Here is a 24,167-nt window from a genome sequence, read left to right as displayed (position 1 = left end):
CACTAATAAGAAGCTAAATTATAGTGCTCCAAGTAACTCATTCAGTGCTTGTATTAAATGCAATGCAAGATCAAGATACTCTAACAGAGCAGTCAACCACTCTAATAGAACAATCACTCTAATAGAACAGTCACAGTTACATTTTCTTTAAAAGCGACTTAATTTGCATGTAGATTGTCTAATCCGAGCTTTCATTAAAATATAAAATTTTAGTGGACAAGCCCTTCCATGCAGAGCCCACGAATAGCATTCATGTTTCAACTCCATGCAATTAATGTGTAAATTTCATTGTTTAAGACACCCTTTGTTCTGTTCCACTGCCCCTGTTGATCATGGCAGAGTGCTCAATCTTTCCCATTCTTATTTACTGTGACATTGCAATATATTATATTTAGACACATGCATGTGCAGATGGTATAATTACAGCAGCAATGGAGATATTTTTCCAGATATCATCCATACAGCTGGTCTTCAGCTTACCTTAAAAATTGCTATTTTTATTGACTGAAATGCTACTAAATTCAACCTTTTAGTATATATTTTCAAAATCTTTCCTGGGGGGGGCATGCCCCCAGACCCCCCTAGCTTCAGCATGCTTTGCATGTTGGGTGTGCACACCAAAAAGGTCCACTTTTCTTCTAAAAGAACCTACCCAGATAAAAGTCTGGCTACAGCCTTGCAATACAAGAAGTTTGTACACTCATTGCTTGCTTACAAGCAGTCTGATATAAAGGCCTGGTTCAGCTGTCCACATACTAACATATTAATTCAGTCAATATATGAAATCAAAGTTAACGTGTAGTTATTGAATGAAATAATTATCAATGTTATAACTTATTGCTGGCTTACATCTTAAACACTGTTGACCATTAAGATGATTCAGTATTTCCTGTATAAGTGTTCCACAATTGTACCCGTCACTGTTCCATTGTTTGTATTCGCCACCATGATGTAGTGCCACAATCTTAAGGTCCCCATCCACTTCCTTCAGAACTGGCGATCCTGATGAACCCATATCTGTTGTGCATTCATAAAGTAGTAGTGGTTCTAAAATTAAAAACAAAACAACAACAACAACAATTTGATGTTATGCTGCTTCTTAAAATCCTAGTGGCCTGTTAATGCTATTATCCCCTGATAAATAGGGAGTCAATCAAATACAGTGTATGTGGTTATTACATCAAGCATACAATTACAGTACAAGCACACAAAATGTAGAAATTTTCAAATAGAGTAGGGACCATAGCACATTGATAAAAAGTACTGAAACAAGCTGGAGTAGTGCATGATATTAAATTACAGTAAAAAACCACTTCTTATTGTTTTACTGTGATTTAATATCATGCACTACTCCAGCTTGATTCAGTACTTTTTATCGATGTGCTATGTTCCCTACTCTAGTTGTAAATTCCATTTTTATTTTGTGTATTTGTTTGTTGACTTAATACTATTATAGTATTTTTTTTAAATTGTTAATTTAAAAATGAAGTAGGGATCTATGCAATAAAGGGTAGTGAAACAAGAGATGAATGATGGTATTACAGCATAGCTCAGTGGGTAAGTCCCTAATTTGGTATCAAGCAAAATAATTATTGTAGCAAATGTGCCTACCAAAGTAGGGACTTGCCCACTGAGCTATCTTGTAATACCTCATTCATCTCTTGTTTCACAACCTTTTTTTACTTCATATTTTAAATTGACAATTTAAAACAAAATACTAGTTTGTTAAGTTTTTTGCTGTAGTACAGCTTGCTATAGTGTAATTTGAGACTGTTCTATTAAAATTTCGTAGATGAATGTTGTATTAGAGTATATCTTGACGCAGCCAAGTGGTGTGCAACTAGCTAGACCAATAAGGGGTGAGGTCATCTTGTTTAATATTTACTAGCTAGATTGTTAAGAGGTGTGATCGCCATACTCTGTCGCTATATATCAGTCAACCTAGATGTTTAATTGATGGGCGTGGTCATGAAACTATCACAAAGAGGATTACAATCATGGAATTGCAGATATCTAGCTAGTATATCTCAATAGTAGCGCTGGTACTGAAGCGCTTCTGAAATCCAGCTGTGAAATAATTCTGTGGTGTCTATACTATACTGCTGAAAGAAAGTGCTGATATGGAAAATTAGTGCCTCGATATGGTTTTATTGGATGAAGAAGAAGACAAGCAACCTGACTGAAAATAGAAGAAAAGACAAGGCACAGAGGACCTACACTCATCGGAACCCTAATAGGTGCATTTCACTGGTGAGTTTGTTATTGTGGTATAAAATGGTGGCCGTGCGCTGCTTTATTCGGCCTATAGCCTTGTGATTGTGGTCAGTGAGGCAGTGAGACTAAAATTAGAGTTTTGGCAATTTTATTTTAAAATTCTATATACTGTTGATGACTGGTGAAAGCATGCATACTGCATCAAAAGAAAGAAATGGTGCTGTGTGCTCCAGTTATATAAACTATCATCTGAAAAGTGAAGTATCCATTATGCTTCATTTTTAACTATGTACAACCCATTACACAGCATTACAAGTCAGGAACTGTTTGAAAAGCACCTCTGCAATTGAAGTAGCCACTATGAAAATACAGACGATTTCCAAAAGCCATCATGTGCTACCAAAACATCGACACTCTCGCTGTTAGCAAAGATGAATGGGACACAAAAGAGGACACTGGTAATTCCATGAGAATGCATTGTACATACTGCGGTATTCCCAAAAAAAGGCACCTCTCAGGCCGAAGTGACATCATACAGTGCAAAAAAATCAAGCACATAGCTTTAGCCGTTATCGAGTTACACTTGTCTGAAGGCATCAGTCAGAAATTCCATAGAGACTTGTTGAAAGTGTTTTGGGTCAATCTGAAAGCTTGTTTGGGCTTAGTTTAACCTAACCAATACTGCCTCATCGTTGTCAGGGAAAATCGAGGCTGGTTTTTGGATGATTTTTTTGTGGCCCACACCTACACCTTTGTGGTCCCTACTACACTAGTACTGTATGATAACACATGCAAATTATTTGATCATTGTAATTAATCATTCACCAATTATAATTAAGGTGCTATGCACAGCTAAAGGAAGCAGAAGTCAAACAAACCACTTTAAATTATGCATAGAAGTGTCCTCTCAACTGTTCATAGTTTGTCTGTCATGTTTCTTATGCTGTTTATTTCATATGCATGCGAAGGGGATATGTTGCCTTCTAATACCGTATAGTAAAAAATTTTGGCAGTAAAAAGTTTGGCGAAAACCCACTATTACAAAATTGACAAAACTTTGGTGAATGGGGCTCCATATGAAATTTTTTTAGCTACCATGTACTGTACTGCTCAAATACACCACTACAAGTGAGTGATTAAACAACTTGCTAATTAAGGGGCATGGCAGCTGTTTTGACTGCAAATCTTTATCCCTCGCATTGAGGGATGACGATTCACAATGGAAATGGCTGCCACACCCCTTAATTAGCAAGTCTTTTAATTGCTTATACTTTTATTGCATTCGAGTCATAGTTACCGTACAAGTATAAGCATCGTTCACTGGTACTTGTGGTGTCGAGAGCAATGTTTGGGTTTTCATGAACTCTTGTGGGACAATGAACCTCCCCAACAATCGAAGGGAACACTTGGAAATATCCATGATACCTTTCACAATACTTTGATACCCATACTTTCAACATGGCTACTCTGCTCATGTGATTGCTAAAAATCATAGGTGGATAAAACTTTGGCGATTTTGATGCTATTCGCCAAATTCGTCAAAGTTTCTTACCATCAACATGTTTTACTATGGCCTGTTAATGCTATTATCCCCTGATAAATAGGGAGTCAATCAAATACAGTGTATGTAGTTATTACATCTAGCATACAATTACAGTACAAGTACACAAAAAATTGGAAATTTCAACTAGAGTAGGGATCATAGCACATTGATAAAAAGTACTGAAACAAGTTGGAGTAGTACACGATATTAAATCACATTAAAAAAACCACTTCTTATTGTTTTACTGTGATTTAATATCATGCACTACTCCAGTGCTTTTTATCGATGTGCTATGGTCCCTACTCTAGTTGAAAATTCCATTTTTTTGTGTACTTATTTGTTAACCTTCTTTTTGTAAATACTATACTATAGTATTAAAAAAAAGTTAATTTAAAAATGAAGTAGGGATCTATGCAATAAAAAGAAGTGAAGCAAGAGATGAATGATGGTATTACAGTATAGCTCAGTGGGAAAGTACCTAATTTGGCATCGAGCAAAATAATTATTATAGCTAATATGCATGGCAAAGTAGGGACTTTCCCACTGAGCTATGTTGTAATACCATCATTCATCTCTTGTTTCACAACTTTTTTACCTCAGATTTTAAATTGACAATTTTTAAAAATTACTAGTTTGTTTAGTTTTTTGCTATAGTACAGCTTGCTACAATGTAATTTGTGACTGTTCTATTAGAATATCATGCATGACTGTTGTATTAGAGTGTATCTTTACTCAGCCAAGAGGTGTGCAACTAGCTAGACCAATAAGGGGTGAGGTCATCTTGTTTACTGTTTACTAGCTAGATTGTTAAGACGTGTGGTCGCCATACTCTATCGCTATATATTAGTCCACCTAGATCTTTAATTGATGGGCGTGGTCTTGAACCTATCACAAAGAAGATTGCAATCGTGGAGTTGCAGATATCTGGCTAGTATGTCTCAATAGTACTGCTGAGACTGAAGCACTTCTGAAATCCAGTTCTGAAATAATTCTGTGGTGTTTATATTATGCTGCTGAAAAAAAGTGTTGGTATGGAAAATTAGTGCTTTGATATGGTTTTGTTGGATGAAGAAGACAAACAAACTGACTGAAGATAAAAGAAAAGACAAGGCACAGAGGACCTACACCTGTCGGAACCCTAAAAGGTGCATTTCACTGTTGAGTTTGTTATTGTGGTGTAAAATGGTGGCCGTGCGCTGCTTCATTTGGCCTATAGCCATGTGACTGTGGTCAGTGAGGCAGGCAGTGAGACTAAAATTCAAGTTTTGGCAATTTTATCTCAACTTTTATCTAAAAATTCTATATCCGGCCACCTGTAAGTGTGGACAAGTACTATTCCATAAAGGTGATTTTCATTGGTAAAATGTCTCTAGGGTAACTTTTAAAGGTGGAATTTTGGACCCTGTGCAATTTTTTTTTGACGATCCCTACTTATACTGTTTGATGACTGGTGAACCCACGCATACCGAAGGAATGGTGCTGTGTGCTCCAGTTATATCAACTATCATCTGAAAAGTGAAGTATCCATTATGCTTCATTGTTAGCTATGTTCAATCCATTACACAGCATTACGAGTCAAGAACTGTTCAAAAAACACCTCTGCAATTGAAGTAGCCACTATGAAAATACAGACGATTTCCAAAAGCCATCATGTGCTACAGAAAAATCGACACTATCGCTGTCAGCAAAGATGAATGGGACACAAAAGCGGACACTGGTAAGCCCATGAGAATGCATTGTACGTACTGCGGTATGTCAAAAGGCACCTCTCAGGCCGAAGTGACATCAAACAGTGAAAAAATCAAGCCCATAGCCTTAGCTGTTATTGAGTTACACTTGTCTGAAGGCATCAGTCAGTCAGTCAGTAGAAAATTCGATTTAATACTATTTTCAAAAATTCCGAAGCAACTTGTTGAATGTGTTTCGCGTCAATCTGAAAGCTTGTTTGGGCTTAGTTTAACCTAACCAATACTGCCTCATCTTCGTCAGGAAAAATTGAGGTTGGTTTTTGGATGATGTTTTATTGTGGACCACACCTACACCTTTGTGGTCCCTACTATACTAGTACTGTATGATAACACATGCAAATTATTTGATCATTGTAATTAAACAATATAATTAAGGTGCTATGCACTGCTAAAGGAAGCATAAGTCAACCAAACCACTTTAAACTATGCATAGAAGTGTCTTCTCAACTGATCATAGTTTGTCTGTCATGTTTCTTATGCTGTTTATTTCATATGCATACGAAGGGGACATGTTGCCTTCTAATACCGTATAGTAAAAAACTTTGGCAATAAAAAAGTTTGGTGAAAACCCACTATTACAAATTAACAAAAAAAAAGCTTTGTCAAATGGGGCTCCATGTGAACTTTTTTAAGCTACCACGTACTGTACTGCTCAATTACATCACTACAAGCGAGTGATTAAACAACTCACCAATTAAGGGGAGTGGCAGCTGTTTTGATTGCGAATCTTTATCCCTCGCATTGAGGGATGATGACTCACAATGGAAATGGCTGCCACACTCCTTAATTATAAAGTCTTTTAATTGCTTGCACCGTTACCGTACGAGTATAAGCATCGTTCACTGGTTCTTGTGGTGTCGAGAGCAATGAATGGATTTTCATGAACTCTTGTGGGACAATGAACCTCCCCCAACAATCGAAGGGAGCACTTGGAAATACCCACGATACCTGTCACAATACTTCAATATCCATCCTTTCAACATGGCTACACTGCTCATGTGATTGCTAAAAATTATAGGTGGATAAAACTTTGGCGATTGTGATGTTATTCGCCAAATTCGCCAAAGTTTCTTACCATCAACATCTTTTACTATACGGTACAAAAGGATACATTATTTCTGGTAGCCTACATACGTACACGGCCTGCACCATATTTCAAACCAGCAAAAAGAACCCACCTCAGAACAAAACTTACCTGTGCAGACATTTAATACAGGCTTCATTTCCTTAGTTTCTCACATGCTAGCTGGTTTTTTTAACAGAAATAATGTCAGGAAATCAGATGCATGCATACAACCACGTCTGGTTTTAAAATCATTATGTAATTTTGCACATTGCATCCCTCAAGCTAATGCTGCTACAGCATGTACTACATATCATTTTAAAAGCTGGCATGCACCCATAGCAAAGGCTGGTTGTGGGTTTCTTGAAATTTCTGAAAAATATATGCGTCTGTATGTTTGTTTGTGTATTTGTCTGTCTTTCCGCTTCTACGCAGGCAAGCTATTGCTAAAAGCATGTGAAAAATGAGGGTTGTACAGAGCCACCCAGGTAAGTAAGCTTTCGCTTTGAAGTGTGCCAGCTTTAAATATGGGTAAAGTGGATTTCTGAAGACATTATGAATAGTTTTTCACAATGGGCTATATGAGTGTAAAAATTGTATACCTGATCCCATAGGCTACCATGAATAACAAATTCCTTCCAGGTGATAGGGAGTATGTCCCATATTTACATGAACAAAAATGAAGGGACATTCTCTAAAGGATTTGCTTGAGAGAACATGGCAGTCTATAGCAACCTAATTACAAAACAATTCATGAATTATAAAATTGCAAACCAATCTAGCTAAATCATTAATATAAACTTAATTACCTCTAGAATTGGCGCCTGGCTTTTAGAAGTAGCATTAACTTGTTAGAACTATTACCATTACCCCAGTAGCTACTAAGAGATGTACTACCTACACTATTGGACCTTCCACACTTTTCTGTACACATACACTGCATCACACACTAACCTATTACAGTGCACTGTGATGGTGTAAATGTCAGTTTACCACCACAAGGATGTTGTATAACATATATCTGATCATTAGTTCTGATGTCAGCTGGGTACATAAAGTGTATTGGCTCAATGTCAAGTGGTTTTCCAGTCTCAGGATCCTTCATTTTAGTCTCGTCAATTTCAATAATTGTGTAGTCCAACTATACAATGATACAACTGTTTATATACAGTACGTATACAGGTATACGGATACACACACATGCACACACACATGCACACACACAGCACCTCAGTTTCATGACTGCACCGGAATGCAACCTTTTCTTTGAGAAATATCTGAAATCCTTTGAGGGTGACTTTGCGGTCAGGAGATACATTTTCGAAGGCTATTTGACTGGTCATAGCATCTTCAGCTGTCTTAATGACATGGTTATTGGTTACCAATGCCATGTTGAACCCTTCCTTGTTCCTCACATAGGCAATAAACCCGGTAGCCACCATTTGTCTGGGATAAATGCACGTAAACTATGTTGTATTATTATATTCACCGATAGTTCACTTACGGAGCATGGATATGGCACACAGTTTTTTTAATGTCAGTGAACTCAGCATCACTAACTGCTCCTTTTCCACGGTCAATTGGAAGAGCAAATTGTGGTCGATTATCAGCTGGCTCTACATGACAAACAGCACCATTGACCACTGAATTGCACATTGGTCCAAATTTCACAAAAATGTACAACTAAAATATCTACAGTATTTGTTTCAATTACTGTATAGCCTAAATATTTCGAGGGGCAAATATTTCGAGGTTGAGCAATGTGTAACTACATACATGCAGTATATAGAATCATCATAGGTGTATATCTGTTATACAAAATTTTACAATGACAGTAAGTTGAAACCACACAATATAGTGGCATTAACCCTCTATCCATCAGATTTTCTGGTAAAAACATTAAGGGCTTCAGGGTGTACACACAGCAGTATCAATGCATAAAATTGTAGTAAAGCCAAAGTTTCACTGAGCATGCTAGTTAATTACATTAATCCACCATATACAGTTAGAGGGTTACTGTATGCAATACTCACCTTTTGCTACACTGCTCACATTTGATTCAAGCACATTTTCATCATAAACTCGACCCATTCCTCCTCCTATTGTAGATGATGGTTGGTAAATAGGATGAGGCTCTCCTCCAAATGCAGATGATGGTTGCTGGAGAATGCCATCCTGTGGTGTCCTCAGAGTTGGTTGTGTATATTGTGATGACATTCCATGGTGAATGGTCATTGGACGTTGAGGAACTACCATTACACAAATCACATTACACAATTCATAAAAGTGTGAATGATATAATCAAACAACATGAATTAACCATTGTAATAGAATAACACAATATGTTCGTTGATGGGAAATAATTTTTTAGCAAATTTAGTCCAGTACAATGTCTCCAGTTTAATGTACAAACAGAGACTGCATGCATACCTATATATGTAAATACATGTAGTATCCATAGTTTGCCGAAACCTTTAAATTGACTACTTTATTAGAGCAGTCACTAGTACAAGAAATGCTTATCCAGGCAATGAGTTCATCATAGCAACACAAGGAAACATCCTAATACTTTCCTCCAAATCATAATACTATAATTATGTAGTATTTATAACAAAACCAATTTCTATCACAAGATTGCTTATTATGTACATTAAAAAAGACTATCACACAGCTGTTTGTACACAGATAACCAAATAAAGCAACTATGTACTAGTGATATGACATACACATGTGTTGTAGAAGGCATACTTTGATGAAGGGATGTGGTGTGCCGATGAAATGGTGCTCCATGTCCAAAGTCATGATAGTTAGGAGATGGGTCAAGACTGGGAGGTCTTGCATTAAACATTGCAGTCCTATAATCTACGTACATAAGCACACACATGACCATCACGCTATTACAGATTATATTAGGGGATCTTATCCCCACAGTGTAAAAGCAGAATAGTTGAGCTATAGTACTCAGTGGTATAGGTGATATACATGTGTACCGTATAATATGTTTGTTAAACTACACATTGTAAAAATTGTATCTACTGTACAATTAGGAATAATTGTATAAGTAAAACCATAGATACTAGAATACATAATGGTAGGAAACGCAATACGTTTTACGGTTACATAATGGATTGGAAACGCAATACGTTTTACAGATAGCAAGCACGCGTATGAAATTTACATAAAAGATGCACCAATCTGTTACCTTTCAGGCCACTTCCAGTACTTGTAGCTGCTTGTAGAGTTTCCCACCAAATAAGATAGAAAATCTGAGCAGTTGGACGAGCGAAGTAGTATCATGAGTGCTCACAAAGGGGTGGGGGTGGCGGGGAGGGCAAGAGATAGACCTCAAAATGGAGGCAGATCACGATTGGAGTCCAGACACGAGATTACAGGGCTGTGCTGGCTCCTTAGTGGCTGATATGTAGCAAAATCAACAGGGAACATATCTGGCCAACATTACAAGGCTGTCCACCAGTAAACCAATGATTCTTGCCAAACCAGGTCCTTCACAAGGCCTAAAACTGCCATTTGAGCACTCCACACCACCCAGAAAAGACGTCTGTTAAAACCAGCCTCATGTAGTTTGAGTAGTACTGAGGGTCAAAACTAGTAGTACGATAGCAACATGTGCTGGTAACCCTAAGGCTGCAGCACATGTTGCTGTTAGATCTTCAGTGCTGGTCACTGTAAAGTGCTAATAATAAATACTTTAGGTTTAAGGAAGAAAATCTATCCCTCCTGGAGGAAGACTGAGTGTGGCCCCGACTAGGCATTGGGTGATCTGCAGTTCGAATCCTGGGGTTGGAGGGATTTTTTCCTTACTTTGGTCCCTTTTCTGTTACACCTTTCCAGTAAGTCAAGTCATTAGGTCTAAGTCTCTGAAATTAGGTTAGGTAATCCTAAGGCTGCAGCACATGTTGCTGTCAGACCTTCAGTGCTGGTCACTGTAAAGTGCTAATAATAATAATAATCATAATAGATAGTGTAGCTATCCACTGGTGGTGTTAGTTTGATTTTGCCTGATGTGCGACTTGGATCGGTTTGTAAAATCTGGTCACAATTTTAGGTTCTTTTTGTCATACATATATTTTAAACAATTGAAAGTGGTTTGACTTTGGGATGCATTTTGGTGTTATTACATGCAGCATATAGTACCCTGAGAATGATCATAGGTGTATATCTGTTGTACAAAATCTTGCAAGGACAGTAAGTTGAAACCACACAATATAGTGGTATTAACCCTCTATCCATAAGGTTTTCTGGTAAAAATGTTAAGGGCTTCAGGGTGTACACACAGCAGTATCAATGCATAAAATTGTAGTAAAGCCAAAGTTTCACTGACCACGCTAGTTAATTACAGTAATCCACCATATACAGTTAGAGGGTTACTGTATGTAATACTCACCTTGTGATACACTGCTCACATTTGATTCAAGCACATTTTCATCATAAACTCGACCCATTCCTCCTCCTATTGTAGATGATGGTTGGTAAATAAGATGAGGCTCTCTTCCAAATGCAGATGATGGTTGCTGGGGAATGCCATCTTGTGGTGTCCTCAGAGTTGGTTGTGTATATTGTGATGACATTCCATGGTGACTGGTCATTGGACGTTGAGGAACTACCATTACACAAATCACATTACACAAGTCATAAAAGTGTGAATGATATAATCAAACAACATGAATTAACCATTGTAATAGAATAACACAACAGTTAGCTACAGTTTACTAGATACCACTAATAAGAAGCTAAGTTAAGTGCTCCAAGTAACTCATTCAGTGCTTGTATTAAATGCAATGCAAGATCGAGATACTCTAATAGAGCAGTCAACCACTCTAATAGAACAATCACTCTAATAGAACAGTCACAGTTACATTTTCTTTAAAAGCTACTTACTTTGCATGTAGATTGTCTAAACCGAGCTTTCATTAAAATATAAGATTTTAGTGAACAAGCCCCTCCATGCAGAGCCCACGAATAGCATTCATGCTTCAGCTCCATGTAATTAATGTATAAATTTCATTGTTTAAGATACCCTTTGTTCTGTTCAACTGCCCCTGTTGATCATGGCAGAGTGCTCAATCTTTCCCATTCTTATTCACTGTGACATTGCAATATATTATATTTAGACACATGCATGTGGAGATGGTATAATTACAGCAGCAATGGAGATATTTTTCTAGATATCATCCATACAGCTGGTCTACAGCTTACTATAAAATTTTTTATTTTTATTGACTGAAATGCCACTAAATTCAACCTTTTAGTATATAATTTCAAAACATTTCCTGGGGGGGCATGCCCCCAGACCCCCTTAGCTTCAGCATGATTTGCATTCTGGGTGTGCACACCAAAAGGTCCACTAAAAGAACCTACCCAGATAAAAAGTCTGGCTACAGCCCTGCAATACAAGAAGTTTGTACACTCATTGCTTGCTAACAAGCAGTCTGATATAAAGGCCTGGTTCAGCTGTCCACATACTAACATGTTAATTCAGTCAATATATAAAATCAAAGTTAACATGTAGTTATTGAATGAAATAATTATCAATGCTATAACATATTACTGGCTTACATCTTAAACGCAGTTTACCATTAAGATGATTCACTATTTCCTGTATAAGTGTTCCACAATTGTACCGGTCACTGTTCCATTGTTTGTATTCGCCACCACGATGTAGTGCCACAATCTTAAGGTCCCCATCCACTTCCTTCAGAACTGGCGATCCTGATGAACCCATATCTGTTGTGCATTCATAAAGTAGTAGTGGTTCTAAAATTAAAAACAAAATAACAACAATTTGATGTTATGCTGCTTCTAAAAATCCTAGTGGCCTGTTAATGCTATTATCCCCTGATAAATAGGGAGTCAATCAAATACAGTGTATGTGGTTATTACATCAAGCATACAATTACAGTACAAGCACACAAAATGTAGAAATTTTCAAATAGAGTAGGGACCACAGTACATTGATAAAAGTACTGAAACAAGCTGGAGTAGTGCATGATATTAAATTACAGTAAAAAACCACTTCTTATTGTTTTACTGTGATTTAATATCATGCACTACTCCAGCTTGATTCAGTACTTTTTATCGATGTGCTATGTTCCCTACTCTAGTTGTAAATTCCATTTTTATTTTGTGTATTTGTTTGTTGACTTAATACTATATAGTATTTTTAAAAATTGTTAATTTAAAAATGAAGTAGGGATCTATGCAATAAAGGGTAGTGAAACAAGAGATGAATGATGGTATTCCAGCATAGCTCAGTGGGTAAGTCCCTAATTTGGTATCAAGAAAAATAATTGTTATAGCAAATGTGCCTACCAAGTAGGGACTTTCCCACTGAGCTATCTTGTAATACCTCATTCATCTCTTGTTTCACAACCTTTTTTACTTCATATTTTAAATTGACATTTTAAAAAAAAATACTAGTTTGTTAAGTTTTTTGCTGTGCTATAGTGTAATTTGTGACTGTTCTATTAAAATATCGTACATGAATGTTGTATTAGAGTATATCTTGACTCAGCCAAGTGGTGTGCAACTAGCTAGACCAATAAGGGGTGAGGTCATCTTGTTTAATATTTACTAGCTAGATTGTTAAGAGGTGTGATCGCCATACTCTGTCGCTATATATCAGTCAACCTAGATCTTTAATTGATGGGCGTGGTCATGAACCTATCACAAAGAGGATTACAATCATGGAATTGCAGATATCTAGCTAGTATATGGGTCATTCCATGTCAAATCAACAAGGAATTTAGGGTCACTTCTCGGATTTTGACGAAACTTGGTGTGTTTATAGTACCTGTGGTGCTTATCACTCATGCAAATTTTTAGCTCCATACATTCCATAGTTTCTGATTTATGACCACAAATATTTTGAATATTTCATGAAAATTTGGTCCATCTCTGGTTACAAAATCAACTGCAACTTTGTACTGTGTAAATATTTTTAAACACAATTATCACTGATGGAAGACTGTTGATTGACCTTTCCAGTGATCCCTAAATTATGGGATATCTACTTAATTATGGTTCAAAATTACTTCATTGAAAACTTTAATCCTCTATATTTTGAAAAATGCTGCTTGAAAATTTTCAAATTCTTTTGTGAATAATGATTGGGTCATAGTCTATGTTTGATAAAATTTTTGTGGTGGGACCACAATGGGCTCTAGAGATATATTGAATTATGTTGTGGTATGTGGAGGAATTTGCAGGCTATTATTGCTGTATTGGAGTGTACACCTCCAATGACCACTCACAACAAGGCCATGCCAAGTTTGTCTTACAGAGTGAAGGTGTCTAGGTACATTGAAACCTGTATTAATGACCACCTGTATTGAAAGACCATCTATAAGCTGCAGCTAATTTATACTTTAATTGGATCTTAATGTATAGCACCAAAGCATCAATCTTTTCTAGCAAATCCAAAAATGGTCCTTATTAGACAGGTTGACTATAAATGAGATCATTATGCATCCATAAACACATTAATGTTGTATCGTCTCTTCAGTTATACCTTATTTATTAAGTAAAATCTCGTTGTTATACACTAACATACATATCCCCACTCTACACTATTCAAGTTACGTACATGGCTGCATAGGTACAACAGACCTCCTTAAAAAGGATATCTGGGTACCTTGATAGCCTCATGATCTCACTTTATAATTGTACGTACATTTTGGACCCAAGACAAGTCTGTGGTTTCTCAAAAATGAACACTTTATCAATGGTCCAGGGAATAGAAGAGTTACACTGTATATGTGACTGAATTTGACAAAACAAGGCTTCGACGCACAAAGCTTTGTTAGGAGATATGGCGATTTTAAGGAATCATTGTGTAATAACTTCCCAGTTCCTACAGCTGTGCAAACAAAATTTGCACCAATTGTTCATCTGTTCACTAGCTATCACTGAGTGGGTGTATACATTTCTGATACCCAAAATTTGCCCTGTTTTGAGCAGCTTTTTTCGAGCGGGTAATAATATCACAGGTGGTAGTAATAGGGTGGGAGGGTGGGGGTGGATGGTGGTCTTAATATACGGGTATAAAATGAAGTAAGAAGACGATTGGAATCCAGAGGCCAAGTTTTGGCTCTCCATGGCCCTCCATGGCCCTCAAATTACTCCAAATTGACTGAGAACACTATTGGCGAGCTCTCTGTGAAGTCCCAGCTCACTACACACCATTATCACACAGCCATGGTCATTTAATGGTGCCAATCTCACACTCGTGGCTTTGACAGGGTCGGAAGAAAGCTGCTACAGAAACCAGACTTGTCAGTGCTGAAGGAAGTACAGTGTGAAATATGATAGTGTATTAGACCAGCAATCCATTTCTGGTAAAATCGTAAGTTTGATTTTGTGAGTGTGGAAGCCTTGTTATGTGAAATCCGGTCACATATAGTAGATGCATTACTTGTACCAAAAGTTTTTATATTATTAACACTTGCTTGCACCTCAATGTGTGATTTATAGTACTGTAATTACTAAAATTAATGGTTTTTCATAGTATTTTTTGTTCACGTTTTTGAAGATCAGTACAGGTAAATGTTAAATATGTGGTCAACATGTTTACTTCCTATGTGAGTATGTGTATGAATTTATGACTTGATCTTCAAAGTGGTCGTGAATGTAAAGTAATGTAGTAATTAATTTCACACATTGAGGTACAATTAATTCATGTACGTATATGGTAAAACCCCTCCATTGTTGGGACCATAATAAAGTGCTCATATTACAGAAGCTACAGAAGTATCTTGGTCCAAATGTATGTGCACTGCTAGAGTGGGAGTACAGTGTATAAACAGGTGTCCTGGTTATCAAGGTATCCAGGTATCCCTTCTGAGGAGTTCTATTGTATGTATCTATGCAGCCACATACGGAACTTAAATATGGCTAAATCCACTACAGTGGGATTCAACTTAATAAAGAAGGTACTTGTGAAGAGATGGTACAACATTTACATGATGTTTAGGGACTCATGGTGGTCAGATCTATAATTTATAGTCAACCTGTCTAATAAGGAACATTTTTGGATTTGCTAGAAAGGGTTGATGCTTTTGTACTATACCATAATTAAGTTGATATCTCATAATTTAGGGATCACTGGAAAGGTCAATCAACAGTCTTCCATCAGTCAAAATTATGTTTAAAAATATTTACATAGAACAAAATTGCAATCAATTTTATAACTAGAGATGGACCAAATTTTTATGAAATATTGAAAAATATTTGTGGTCATAGATCAGAAACTATGGAATGTATGGAGCTAAATATTTGCATGAGTGATAAGCACCACAGGTACTACAAACACACCACGTTTCGTCAAAATCCGAGAGGTGAGCCTAAATTCCTTATTGACTTGACATGGAATGACCCATATCTCAATAGTAGCGCTGGTACTGAAGCGCTTCTGAAATCCAGCTGTGAAATAATTCTGTGGTGTCTATACTATGCTGCTGAAAGAAAGTGCTGATATGGAAAATTAGTGCCTCGATATGGTTTTGTTGGATGAAGAAGAAGACAAGCAACCTGACTGAAAATAGAAGAAAAGACAAGGCACAGAGGACCTACACTCATCTGAACCCTAATAAGTGCATTTCACTGGTGAGTTTGTTATTGTGGTATAAAATGGTGGCCGTGTGCTGCTTTATTCGGCCTATAGCCTTGTGATTGTGGTCAGTGAGGTAGTGAGACTAAAATTTGAGTTTTGGCAATTTTATTTAAAAATTCTATATACTGTTGATGACTGGTGAAAGCATGCATACCGCATCAAAAGAAAGAAATGGTGCTGTGTGCTCCAGTTATATCAACTATCATCTGAATAGTGAAGTATCCATTATGCTTCATTGTTAACTATGTACAACCCATTACACAGCATTACAAGTCAGGAACTGTTTGAAAAGCACCTATGCAATTGAAGTAGCCACTATGAAAATACAGACGATTTCCAAAAGCCATCATGTGCTACCAAAACATCGACACTCTCGCTGTCAGCAAAGATGAATGGGACACAAAAGAGGACACTGGTAATTCCATGAGAATGCATTGTACGTACTGCGGTATTCCAAAACAAAGTCACCTCTCAGGCCGAAGTGACATCAAACAGTGAAAAAATCAAGCACATAGCTTTAGCCGTTATCGAGTTACACTTGTCTGAAGGCATCAGTCAGAAATTCCATAGTGACTTGTTGAAAGTGTTTTGGGTCGATCTGAAAGCTTGTTTGGGCTTAGCTTAACCTAACCAATACTGCCTCATCGTTGTCAGGGAAAATTGAGGCTGGCTTTTGGATGATTTTTTTTGTGGCCCACACCTACACCTTTGTGGTCCCTACTACACTAGTACTGTATGATAACACATGCAAATTATTTGATCATTGTAATCAATCATTCACCAATTATAATTAAGGTGCTATGCACTGCTAAAGGAAGCAGAAGTCAAACAAACCACTTTAAATTATGCATAGAAGTGTCCTCTCAACTGTTCATAGTTTGTCTTGTTTCTTATGCTGTTTATTTCATATGCATGCGAAGGGGATATGTTGCCTTCTAATACCGTATAGTAAAAAATTTTGGCAGTAAAAAGTTTGGCGAAAACCCACTATTACAAAATTGACAAAAACTTTGGTGAACGGGGCTCCATATGAAATTTTTTTAGCTACCATGTACTGTACAGCTCAAATACACCACTACAAGTGAGTGATTAAACAACTTGCCAATTAAGGGGCATGGCAGCTGTTTTGATTGCATATCTTTATCCCTCGCATTGAGGGATGACGATTCACAATTGAAATGGCTGCCACACCCCTTAATTAGCAAGTCTTTTAATTGCTTATACTTTTGTTGCATTCGAGTCATAGTTACCGTACAAGTATAAGCATCGTTCACTGGTACTTGTGGTGTCGAGAGCAATGTTTGGGTTTTCATGAACTCTTGTGGGACAATGAACCTCCCCAACAATCGAAGGGAGCACTTGGAAATATCCACGATACCTTTCACAATACTTTGATACCCATACTTTCAACATGGCTACTCTGCTCATGTGATTGCTAAAAATAATAGGTGGATAAAACTTTGGCGATTGTGATGCTATTCGCCAAATTCGTCAAAGTTTCTTACCATCAACATTTTTTACTATACAAAAGGATACATTATTTCTGGTAGCCTATATACGTACATGGCTTGCACCATATTTCAAACCAGCAAAAAGAAACCACCTCAGAACAAAGCTTACCTGTGCAGACATTTAATACAGGCTTCATTTTCTTAATTTCTCACATGCTAGCTGGTTTTTATTTAACAGAAATAATATCAGGAAATCAGATGCATGCATACAACCACGTCTGGTTTTAAATTCATTATGTATTTTGCGCATTGTATCCCTCAAGCTAATGCTGCTACAGTATGTACTACATATCATTTTAAAAGCAGGCATGCACCCATAGTGAAGGCTGGTTGTGCGTTTCTTGAAATTTCTGAAAAATGTGTGTGTTTGTATGTTTGTTTGTGTATTTCTCTGTCTTTCTGCTCCTACTCAGGCAAGCTATTGCTAAAAGCATGTGAGAAATTAAGGTTGTACAGAGCCATCCAGGTAGGTAAGCTTTCGTTTTGAAGTGTGCCAGCTTGAAATATGGGTAAAGTGGGTTTCTGAAGACATTCACTGTGAAAAAAGAGGGATATAAGATGGTATTTCCAGTGGCTTACTGAATACAAAAAAGCTTGGTATAACCTGTATTATACTAACAATCTCACATAAGACTCTAATTAATGTGTTAAGCATACTGAAACCATATATGTGATGGTATAGTGTGGGCATTATTTTAGATATAAGCTATTGGTAAATAAACTGAAACCATATATGCAATAGTATAGTATTGTAATCGAACTGAACTTGTTTATTTATTATTATTTATAATTTTATGATTGCTTGTAATTATTATATAATTGTATTTATGTATGTGTGTGAATTTATTAAGATTAATTTTTTTTGGCTCCATAAAGCATGTTGTACCTGGTTTGGTTACACTGGTAGCAGAGGATGGTTTGTGAAGAAATGTCTAGTACTAGTAAGCATATCAGCCTGCCAAGACAATTTTCGGAGAGTGAGCCGATGGAGTGGTTCCAGAAATACGAAATATGTTGCGATGCCAATGATTGGGATAATGCCACAAAGGCTAAGAAGCTCCCCACGCTACTGGAAAGCAAAGCGCTCGCGATTTGGTTAGAGCTGAGTACAGAAGAGAGGGGCAGTTACACAACCAGCAATGCCAAGATAATTGCTCGAATGGCACCTGTACGATTCGTGTCTCATGATGATTTTCGAGGTAGGAAATTAATTCCAGGGAGTCTACATGAGCTGAAAGTGCTGTCCAAGAAAGCTATGCCAGATGCAGACACGACGACCCGTAATCAACTAGTTTTTCACCAGTTTGTAAGCGGACTGCCAAGCCGAATTGGGAAACGATTGCGTGCCACAGGGGAAGTGAGCGACTTAGACAAGGTCCTGGAGCGGGCAAAGCTACTAATGACAATTGAAGAGCCCCAGACAACAGCTGCTGTGCAATCAAATGAAATGCAGGGACTAAGGGACCAGATTTCAAGCCTAACCGAACAAGTGGCAGCATTGTCTGTTAGGTGCACAAATCGACCTGCAAGTGTTGTGTGCTATGGATGTCAGCAATCAGGACACATCCAAAGGAACTGTCCTCTTGCCAAAAGGTGCTATTTGTGTGGGCAGATTGGACATGTTGCTAGAGACTGCTATTTGGGAAACGACTGAGGGATGTTCCAGAGGGGGCAGGGACATCCCAGGCCTTAAGCTCCACTAAGTTAGCTGGTGCTGTGGTGGCAGCTGTCCAACTCACTACAGCAGTCATACAGGGAGTGTTAGGTAACAAAGAGGTGGACATGATGGTGGACTCGGTTTCTTCAATTTCATTGATTGAACAAAGTGTTGCAGCAGGCTTCTCCACAGAAGCAAATGTGACTGAATCATCAATTAGATTGGTGTCAACAGCAGGTGAAAACATCCCCACATTAGGGTCCATTACAGTACCTTATCAGTACGTTTGGGACCACTAAAAACCAATCACTCCCTGGTGATAGTGTACTCATTAATCTCTCCAGTTATACTCAGGTTGGATTTTCTCTGCAAACACAAATTGACTGTTGACTTTTCATCAAGTCCTGTTAATCTAACCTTTCCACAAGCAAGTGAACAAAATCTGCAAGACTTGATACCACTATTTGACGCTACTAAGAAGAACAAAGCCAAGATATGTGCAGTAGAAGCCCTGAAGGAACCAACCAAAGAATCTATTGATGAGTGTGCCGTTCCTTTATGTGTAGAGTCACTTTGTAATGAACATGATGTGCCTTCATGTGCTGTAACCAATATTATCATCAATACTTGAACAGTATAAGTGTCTATTTCGGAAGTCGCCTGGCAGTACTACTCTAGCTGAACATTTTATTCCTACAACTGGTACTTCAGTAAAAGTGCCACCCCGTAGGATACCTGCCAACTACCGTCAGGATGTAGAAAGGCAGATTCAGACCATGCTGAAGGATGGAATAATTGAAGAAAGTTCCAGCCCATGGCTAGCACCCGCAGTGTTTGTCAGCAAGAAACAGGTGACATCAGAATATGCGTCGACTATCGGGAGCTTAACAAAAGGACAGTTAAGGATGCATACCCACTACCACTCCCTGATGAAGTACAAGATAAGCTTGCAGGATCTGTTATTTTTTCAGCCCTGGATCTGCAGAGTGGATATTGGCAGTTGCCAGTGCATGTAAACGACCGAGCCAAAACTGCATTCTGCCCAGGTCCAGGACTAGGGTTATATCAGTTTTGCAAATGCCCTTTGGATTGTCTGGAGCCCCTGCTTCATTTCAGTGTCTAATGGATACTATTCTACGTGACCTTTCATTCGTTACCACTTATTTGGATGATGTGCTTATACACTCCTCTAGTACTGAAGAACACCACTGCCATCTTACAACAGTTTTTGAAAGACTTCAATCTGCAGGGTTAACACTCCGTGGTGGTAAGTGTAACATTGGTGTATGTCAAGTAAGATATCTGGGACACGTATTTTCTGGAAAGGGTATGGAACCAGACTTCACCAAAATAACAGCTGTTTGTGAGTGGCCTATCCCCACAAATCCCACTCAGCTACGCAGCTTTTTGTCTTGCTTCATATTACCGGCGATATATTCATCAATTTGCTGATATAGCAGGACCACTGTACCAACTTACTAACAAGGGTGCGGTTTTTACCTGGGATGAGGCATGTCAATCAGCTTTTAATCAGTTAAAGCAAAGATTAACAGAATCCCCTGTCCTCACTTATCCACGTTTTGCCCCATCAGCCGACCAATTTATACTTCTGACAGATGCTAGTGCCACTGGTATTGGGGCTGTTTTGGAGCAAGGCGAACACATTGTAGCATACACCAGTAGAATGCTGTCAAATTCAGAAAGAAATTATAGTGTGATCCAAAGAGAATGCTTGGCTATTGTGCACGCTCTAAAACAGTTTAGACACTACCTGCTTGGATATAAGTTTCAACTAGTGACTGACCATGCCCCCTACAGTGGCTTTCCAGCCAGAAAATGGAAGGCTTACTAGCTCGGTGGGCTTTAGCAACCCAAGAATTTGATTTCACAATTAAATATCGCAAGGGTGTTGAACATGGTAATGCTGACGCTTTATCTCGACGACATTCTGACCATAATGCTGCTATTGGTCATGTAGCCCAGAATGTCAGTGAGCTTAAACATCAGCAACTCCAGGACCCTGTCCTTTGCCAACTGCGTGATGCATTGTTACAGTCTCAAGTTCCCCCTAGAGGGCAGTCCTGGAGTCACCCTCCCCTGTGACGATATCGCCAGTTATGGTCCCAGCTACTCCTGAAGAATGAGTTAGTGTACCGACAGTATAAACCTGGGCCAGTCTGTGAACTTATTGCAGTTCTTCTTATTCCATCATCATATCAACAAAACTTACTGCATCAGTATCACAGCCAACTGTCAGCTGGTCACTTACTGCCAGATAAGACTGCAGCTAGAATACGGCAAGTGGGCTACTGGGTAGGTATTCTTCATGATATTGATCAGTATTGTAGAGAGTGTACGGTGTGCCAGAGCTCTAAACCTCCCGCTCCACAGAAAGTTCCACTCATCAGTATGCCAATTGGAAAACCATGGCAGATGGTTGCTGTCGACATCCTGGAAGTGCCATTGTCTTTTAACAGGAATCGTTATCTACTTGTTATTCAAGATTACTTTAGTAAGTGGGCAGATGCCATTCTACTCCCAAACCAGACAGCTGATCGCATCACAAAAGAGTTAGTGAAGGTGTTTTCCACCTATGGCATGCCTGACATCCTACACTCAGATCAGGGGAGAAATTTTGAGAGTTGCATTTTAAGACAGACACTTGAAGCTTTTGGAGTGCTAAAATCCCACACCACAGCATACCACCCACAAGGAGATGGAATGGTTGAACGTTTTAACCGCTCTTTGCTGCAAATGCTTTGCGCTTATGTTTATGATCATGCAGAGCGGGAACAATACTTGCCATTTGTTCTGTTTGCATATCGAACAGATGTACATGCCTCAACTGGTGTGTCACCCTTTGAGATGATGTTTGGGCGCCCACCACATCAGACACCCCTTCCTGAAGTCACAGCTTACGATGTTGTATCATACCAGAACCAATTACGCTCAAAACTAGCACAACTAACTGATTTTGTGGAAGCACATATGACAGAGGCAGCACATAAACAAAAGTTGTATTATGACCAGCATACTACATCTCATTCTTTCAAACCTGGTAATTCTGTGTGGCTAACGTCACCAACAACTGGCAAGTTAGATCCTAAGTGGGAGGGAGATTGGGAAGTACTAACTGTAAATGGATCAACAACATACACTATCTCTGACGGGAAACGGACAAAAACTGTTCATGTCAATAGACTACGATCTCGTATTCAACCTGCCCTAAGAGCTGCCACCGAGCTAAGGCCAGAAAAAAGTTAGCCAATGGTCACCCCCATCTGTCGAACACATAATTATGGACACAGAAGAACCACCAGCTGGATCTCGTTACCCGACTCATGATCGTAGACCACCAGACTAGTTTATATTACCTTAGCTCGAGGGCGAGCTTAGTCTAGCAGGGGCGAATGTAATCGAACTGAACTTATTTATTTATTATTAATTATAATTTTATGATTGCTTGTAATTACTATATAATTGTATTTATGTATGTGTGTGAATTTATTAAGATCACTCTTTTTTGGTGCCATAAAGCATGTTGTACCTGGTTTGGTTACAGTATGCATTATACTAAAGTATAAGATGAGTATAATACAGGATTTATATTAAGACTTATTTGTATTCAATAAGCCACTGGAAATACCATCTTATATCCCACCCTTAATTGGTTTATAATTTTATAATTCATGAATTGTTTTGTAATTATTTTGCTATGGACCGCCATGCTCTATCAAGCAAATTCTTTAGAGAATTTTCCTTCATTTTTGTTCACGTGAATATGGGACATGCCCCCTATCACCTCGAAGGAATTTGTTATTCATGGTAGCCTATGGGATCAGGTATACAATTTTTATACTCGTATTATAGCCCATTGTGAAAGGCTATTCGGCATGTCCCATATTCACGTGAACAAAAATGAAGGGACATTTTCTAAAGAATTTTCTTGAGAGAGCATGGCAGTCCATAGCAACATAATTACAAAACAATTCATGGATTATAAAATTATAAACCAATTGTGCTAAATCATTAATATAAACTTAATTAACCCTAGAATGGGCACATGGCTTTTAGAAGTAGCATTAACTTGTTAGAAATATTACCATTACCCCCATAGCTATTAAGAGATGTACTACCTACACTATTGAACCTTCCACACTTTTCTGTACACATACACTGCATCACACACTAACCTATTACAGTGCACTGTGATGGTGAAAATGTCAGTTTACCACCACGAGGATGTTGTATAACATATATCTGATCATCAGTTCTGATGTCAGCTGGGTACATCAAGTATATCGGCTCAATGTCAAGTCGTTTTCCAGTCTCAGGATCCTTCATTTTAGTCTCATCAATTTCAATGATTGTGTAATCCAACTATAAAATGATACTATTGTTTATAGACAGTACGTATACAGGCAGTGTTGGGAGTAACGCATTACATAAGTAACGCGTTACGTAATATTATTACTTTTGTGGTAACTAAGTAATATAACGAAATACGCTATAAAAACGGGTAATATAACTCAAGTTATTTTACTTACAAATGTAACGCGTTACCTAAGTAATATAGTTACTGTAACGAGTCTAATGTTATTACTACAAGTAACGAAGTTACTAATCTCGTTAGTTATCCTCTGAGTAATGCCTAGCCACAACGAAGTAACGAAGCCTACTAAATGAAGCTTATTCACCAGCTTCTTACTTGTAACCAAGATTTGCACATTGTCCAACAATGCAATCATGTCACGTGATAAAGTGGTAGTGTCACACGTGACAGCTTAAGGCTGTGGACACAAA

General features: G+C 38.0%; 1 protein-coding gene across 4 annotated transcripts in view; it reads right to left on the bottom strand.

Annotated features, from left to right (window-relative positions):
• Window positions 1-24,167, bottom strand: part of LOC136252219 (uncharacterized) — a 181,781-nt gene that overhangs the window by 9,090 nt on the left and 148,524 nt on the right. For 3 of the 4 annotated variants that reach the window (XM_066044617.1, XM_066044631.1, XM_066044639.1), the window contains 9 exons: window positions 23,558-23,744; window positions 12,146-12,343; window positions 10,974-11,189; window positions 9,317-9,430; window positions 8,602-8,817; window positions 8,073-8,184; window positions 7,798-8,014; window positions 7,523-7,709; window positions 850-1,047 (listed from right to left, as the gene is read on the bottom strand). In XM_066044617.1, the coding sequence (XP_065900689.1) occupies window positions 850-1,047; window positions 7,523-7,709; window positions 7,798-8,014; window positions 8,073-8,184; window positions 8,602-8,817; window positions 9,317-9,430; window positions 10,974-11,189; window positions 12,146-12,343; window positions 23,558-23,744 (1,645 nt within the window). The remainder of the gene's footprint in view (window positions 1-849; window positions 1,048-7,522; window positions 7,710-7,797; window positions 8,015-8,072; window positions 8,185-8,601; window positions 8,818-9,316; window positions 9,431-10,973; window positions 11,190-12,145; window positions 12,344-23,557; window positions 23,745-24,167) is intronic. The other variant, XM_066044624.1, reaches the window with a different exon arrangement.

Source organism: Dysidea avara, chromosome 1 (assembly GCF_963678975.1).
Source record: "Dysidea avara chromosome 1, odDysAvar1.4, whole genome shotgun sequence".
Lineage (NCBI taxonomy): Eukaryota > Metazoa > Porifera > Demospongiae > Dictyoceratida > Dysideidae > Dysidea > Dysidea avara.
Note: the sequence above shows the minus strand (reverse complement) of the source record. Positions and strands in the feature narration are given on the sequence as shown.